This window comes from Lithobates pipiens, unplaced genomic scaffold (genome assembly GCF_037356315.1).
Source record: "Lithobates pipiens isolate NorthernLeopardFrog02 unplaced genomic scaffold, aLitPip1_a1.2 Scaffold_41, whole genome shotgun sequence".
NCBI lineage: Eukaryota > Metazoa > Chordata > Amphibia > Anura > Ranidae > Lithobates > Lithobates pipiens.
Genome location: NW_027507861.1, coordinates 7,118,068 through 7,124,067, shown reverse-complemented (window position 1 = coordinate 7,124,067; position 6,000 = coordinate 7,118,068). Strand labels below are relative to the sequence as shown.

Genomic DNA, 6,000 nt, shown 5'->3' with positions numbered 1-6,000 from the left:
TTTCCTTGTTGTGATTAGCTGTGATTGACCACAGCTAATCACATGGTACAAAATGAGCTAAGACTGGCCCTGTCTGTACCATGTGATCCGTGTGACCAATCACAGCTAGCAACACAATTGTACACAATGACCCCCTTTATTCAGAGCTGTCAACCAATGGCGCTTCTCCTCATGGAACACCGAGGTAAATATCTGGACCCGGCTCCAAATGGACTCACCCAGATCTTTAATGGCTCAAATCCATGTGGGAACATACAGATACATGCTCCTCATAGTGTAATCAGTATACAAAAGCACATTTATTAGCTAAAAACAGGCTTACATTAGTAAATAAGCAACGCGCATTGCATAAAACCACTCGGCCACCAATCAGGTATTACTTCCAGGTTACTTCTGGTACACGATAAGGGTCCGCACAACGCGTATCGTCATCAAAAGGACGTCTTATGGAATGTACTCCACCCACCTGAAAAAAAAAACTGATAACCCCACCCCTTTTCTTTGCTTTATTTTACAAGGTGATGGTTTACATTTTCTTTAAGACCAAATATTGGGCACAGATAAATAGTATATTATATGTAGTCATTCTATGAGACACTGTCACCCTGGACAATAAAATATTGGTTGTCATATTGTGGCATGTCATTATAGGAATGTTCTAAATAATTTAGTAAGCAGTGAACAGCGATCCACGTTTCTGTCTGTTTTTCATTTACTGCAGAGGAAAAATCTGTACATCATCCATAAATCCTGATATGATTACATTTCATTAATAACTACCTTCACCCTGAAGGTAGAAGACAATTGCAATAAGGTTAAGACCTATATTGGGAGGTGCAGAGGGCCGATGGAGAACAATACTTCTACTAAGGTAGGTACATATAAAAGGTGTATTATGTGTAGCCATTTTCAAAAGGCAGTTTCATCCTGGATCAGGGGCGTAACTACAGGGGTCACAAGGTTTGCTACTGCAACCCAGCCCCATGCTCCAGGGGGCCCATGCTGCTCCCCTCTGCACCTGGACAGGAGGGTCGACATGTCCTCCATATTCCTCCTGCAGCCGCTGAATGCCTGCTTCTCCTCCTCTTCCTACTTCAGGCATTCAGCGGCTGCAGGAGGAACATGGAGGGCACTGGATTCTCTATATGTTACCCTTCCTGTCCAGCTTTCTTCTCCTGCCCCTCTTCTCTATCCTTCCTCCCTATTATCTTCTCTGGCAACTTCTGTGCTCTCTCCTGACCCTTTCTGCTCTTTTCCAGTCTCCGGGACCCCTACTGTTCTCAGGTCCCTCTGTGTTCTTCCCTGCTCCCCCTCATGCCCCCCTGATATCTTTCCTGGCCCCCCTGTGCTCTTCTCTGGGCCCCTGCTGTTCTTCAGTCCAGTGATCTGCTCCAGGCCCCTGCTGTTCTCCGGTCCCTCCTCCCTTTGCTCTTCTTCAGTCCCCCGCTGTTCTCTAGCCCCTTGCTCTTCTCCGGTTCCCTACTGTTCTCTGGTTCCCCTCTGTGCTCTTCCCTGTTTCCCCTTGTGTGCTCTCCTGCCCCCCTGAGATATTTCCTGCCCCCCATGCTCTCTCCTGGCCCTCCTCCTGCCCCCACAGCTATGCTGGGTTACCCACTCACCTCTCCCCCCTTCTCCCGCCTTGCCTCTCCCCCCTTTCTCTATCTCAAAAGTTAAGATGTCAGGAAAAGGTGTATTAGGTATTGGCTTAACTCCAATGTAAAAATGCATATAAAAGCATAGGAGAAGGCCTTCAAAAAATACAAGATTGAGGGATCATCATCAGCATTCAGACTTTATAAAGAATACAACAAGAAATGCAATAAGGAAGGCTAAAATAGAACACTAAAGACACATAGCGGAGGAGAGCAAAAAAAAATGTAAACAGTAAAAAAGGGAGGACAGACCATATTGGCCCCATAAAGAATGAGGAAGGACAGCTGGTTACAAAGGATGGGGAGATGGTGAAGGTATTGAATTTATTCTTCTTCTCATTCTTCACGAGGGAATCGGGGGCTTCAGTAACCAAAACTGCAGTGTTTATCCTCAGGACACATCACAGGAAGCCCCTCCATGGTTATCAGAGGACAGAATTAGAATTATACTTGGGAAACTTAACATTAATAAATCACCGGGACCAGATGGCTTGCACCCGAGTGTACTTAAGGAACTCAGTCAAGGAATTGCCAGACCATTGTTCCTAATTTTTACTGACAGTTTACTGACTGGAATGGTACCAGCTGATTGGAGAAAAGCCAATGTAGCACCAATAGTTTAAAAAAGGACCAAAATACATCCCTGGGAATTACAGACCAGTCAGCCTAACATCAATAGTATGTAAACTCTTGGAGGGGATGATAAGGGACTATATACAAGATTTTAGTAATGAGAACGGTATCATTAGCTGTAATCAGCATGGATTCATGAAGAATCGTTTTTGCCAAACCAAACTACTAACCTTCTATGAGGAGGTGAGTTGCCATCTAGATAAAGGAAGGCCTGTAGACGTGGTGTATCTAGATAAAGGAAGGCCCGTAGATGTGGTGTATCTAGATGAAGGAAGGCCCGTAGACGTGGTGTATCTAGATAAAGAAGGGGCCCCTAGACGTGGTGTATCTGGATAAAGAAGGCCCGTAGACGTGGTGTATCTAGATAAAGGAAGGCCCGTAGATGTGGTGTATCTAGATAAAGGAAGGCCCGTAGACGTGGTGTATCTAGATAAAGGAAGGTCCGTAGACGTGGTGTATCTAGATAAAGGAAGCGCAGTAGACGTGGTGTATCTAGATAAAGGAAGGCCCGTAGACGTGGTGTATCTAGATAAAGGAAGGCCCGTAGACGTGGTGTATCTAGATAAAGGAAGGCCCGTAGACGTGGTGTATCTAGATAAAGGAAGGCCCGTAGATGTGGTGTATCTAGATAAAGGAAGGCCCGTAGACGTGGTGTATCTAGATAAAGGAAGGTCCGTAGACGTGGTGTATCTAGATAAAGGAAGCGCAGTAGACGTGGTGTATCTAGATAAAGGAAGGCCCGTAGACGTGGTGTATCTAGATAAAGGAAGGCCCGTAGACGTGGTGTATCTAGATAAAGGAAGGCCCGTAGACGTGGTGTATCTAGATAAAGGAAGGCCCGTAGACGTGGTGTATCTGGATTTTACAAAAGCATTTGACACAGTTCCCCATAAATATTTACTGTAAAAAATGAGGTCTGTTGGCATGGACCATAGGGTGAGTACATGGATTGAAAACTGGCTACAAGGGCGAGTTCAGAGGGTGGTGATAAATGGGGAGAACTCGGAATGGTCGGGGGGAGGGTAGTGGGGTCCCCCAGGGTTCTGTGCTGGGACCAATCCTATTTAATTTGTTCATAAACGACCTGGAGGATGGGGATGGGGTAAACAGTCCAATCTCTGTATTTGAAATTTAAAATAATTCATTTAGGTGGTAAAAATCTGAGTGCAATCTATAGACTGGGAGGAGAACCTCTGGGGGGATCTAGGATGGAGGATGACCTGGGGGTCCTAGTAGATGATGGGCTCAGCAATGCCAAGCTGCTGCTAACAAAGCAAACATCTGTTGCACCTTTACCTGGTGCTTATCCCATAGCCACAGTATATCTGTGCAAAGACTATACCAGCCTTATAGGAAAACTTAAATGCATGCAGGTTCCTCATGACAGTTGTTAAGTGCACCAACGCTTCCTAAAGGGCCCCAACGTGTAGCCGGCAGAAGAAAGATCTCAAGGACTGCCACTGTCATATAAGCTGCATGCAAACCCCAGCTATCTCCGCATACCCTTTTTTAACCTCCCAACTACTGAGAGTGCTTACCAGACAGTTTTAGGCTTAGCATAACCATTGTTAGTCCAGTATTGCTCCGGTGGTTTGCAGTTCAGGTCTCGTACTACTCACTGCTGCACTTCAGGCGGCACTGTTACTGTTTATTTTGATCTGGACAGGAAGTGTCACCTTCTACCTTGTCCTTATTGCTAAATATTCTGAATACTAAGGCCGCGTACACACGCGCGGACTGTTCGCCCAACTTTGTCCGTCCAACAGTTTCGGCAAACAGTCCGCTCAAACTTAGCATGGACGGACATGGCCACACACGACGAACGAACAGTTTGCTGAAACCGTGCGCGATGACGTGAACGGCACGTACGACGGGACGAAAAATATGACGTCCTATACACTGCATTATAGCTTTCGGCGTGAAAATCCTTTCTGAGCATGCGCGCAACTTTGTTTGACGAACAAGCCTACACACGAGCGGACTGTTCGCTGAAACAAGGTTTCAGCGGACAGTTTTTCGGAATTTCCGAAAAACCTTGTCCGTCCAACTGTCCGCTGAAACTGTCCGCTGAAAGCCCACACACGAGCGGACTGTCCGCCCAAACACTGTTCAGCGGACAAAGTTGGGCGAACAGTCCGCGCGTGTGTACGCGGCCTAAGTGTAATATTATCATTATTATTAATTTCACCTTTTATGTCTACCTGCCTTTACCAAATGTATTTTATGACAATGCACTGTATTCCATTTGTTGCCTCTGTGCTTGCTCTCCTTAAATTTTGAATTATAGTTCTGGTATTACTGCCAGGAATTCCTCGGTGATGCTGTGGGTTTGTATACAAAAGCCTGGTGGTCAGAGGTGGTGAGGTCTTTGAGAAGGTCAAGGCCAGAAACAGAGGACCCATCTTAACCAGCAGCTCCGTGGGGGGTGGGGGGGTAGTACTACAGATATAAGATTGAGAAACACTGGAAATTTTCTCTCTCCAGTGCTTGAGATAGGAATCCTCTCTTGGAGGAAGGTCACCACTCATTGTCTATTACTGGTCAGTCTGGAAAATATAACAAGCGTCCTCTCCCGTATTTCTTTCGTCCTTACTCCGTAGATGATCGGGTTCATCATCGGTGGAATGAGGACATAGAGGTTAGCAAAAATAATGTGGAACTGCAACGAAATGTATCTGTGGCCGACTCTGTGAGCTATAAAAGAGAAAAAGGCCGGGATGTAGAAGAGAATGATGACACAGATGTGAGAGACGCATGTATTGAAGGCCTTGAACCGATCCTCGGAGGATGGGAGCCTCAGAACGGCTGAGATTATTACACCATAGGACACTATAATGAGGATCATGTCTACACCGGATGAAGAAGCGGCTATTATCAGCCCGTACACCACATTGACTAGTATGTCGGCAGAAGCCAGCTTGGCCACCGACATGTGCTCACAGTAGGTGTGCTCTATCACGTTGCTTCGCTGGAAAGGTAATTTCCTGAGTAGAAGGACGAATGGGACTGCCATGCTGAAGATTCTTAAAACAGCTATGGTGGCTGCCTTGACTATGAAGGAGTTGGTGAGGGTGGCCGCATATGTTAAAGGGTGGCAGATGGCGCAGTAACGGTCATAGGCCATAAGGAGCAGGATGGATGATTCAATGCCAAAAGCGAAATGGATGAAGAACACTTCAGTCAGGCATCCATTGAAGGAGATCTCATGAGAATCAAACCAGAAGATGCTGAGGGTCTTCGGGACGGTGGTGGAGCTCAAGAGGGTGTCACAGAAGGCCAACATCATCAGGAAGATATACATCGGCTGGTGAAGAATCTCATTGGTTGAGATGACCAGTATTAGCATAGAGTTTCCCAGAAGTGCCGAAACATACATGATGGAGAATGGGATGGAGATCAGGAGATGCGAGTCCTCCAGGCCAGGAATTCCTATCAGGAGGAAATAATCAGGGTGGAAGCCGGTGGAGTTCCACATTTCCTGCATTGAAAAGAAGTCAAGAATGAGCATCCTCGGTGATGGGAAAAGCTCACCAATAATCTACAATTTTGATCCGGCGTGTGATTTAGTGTGACAGTAACCACGCCAACCTAAAAGTGCATCTCAAACCAAAGACATTTCCCTTTTTTATTTCATTTTCAGAAGGTTAGGTAGAAAGGAGCACCTTACATCCAGTAATTGCAAGTTGGATTTAATTGTTTATTGAGATTAGCAACA

The 6,000-nt window shown here is 46.0% G+C and overlaps 1 protein-coding gene across 1 annotated transcript; it reads right to left on the bottom strand.

Annotated features, from left to right (window-relative positions):
• Positions 1-4,454: 4,454 nt before the first annotated feature.
• LOC143956723 (olfactory receptor 52D1-like) lies at positions 4,455-5,760 on the bottom strand. Its single transcript, XM_077466913.1, has one exon. The coding sequence runs from the start codon at positions 5,758-5,760 to the stop codon at positions 4,810-4,812; it is 951 nt and encodes a 316-aa protein (XP_077323039.1). The 3' UTR covers positions 4,455-4,809.
• Positions 5,761-6,000: the final 240 nt, after the last annotated feature.

Excerpts from the sequence above, each read along its gene's own strand:
- LOC143956723 (XM_077466913.1), bottom strand. The coding sequence starts at position 5,760 with ATGTGGAACTCCACCGGCTTCCACCCTGATTATTTCCTCCTGATAGGA.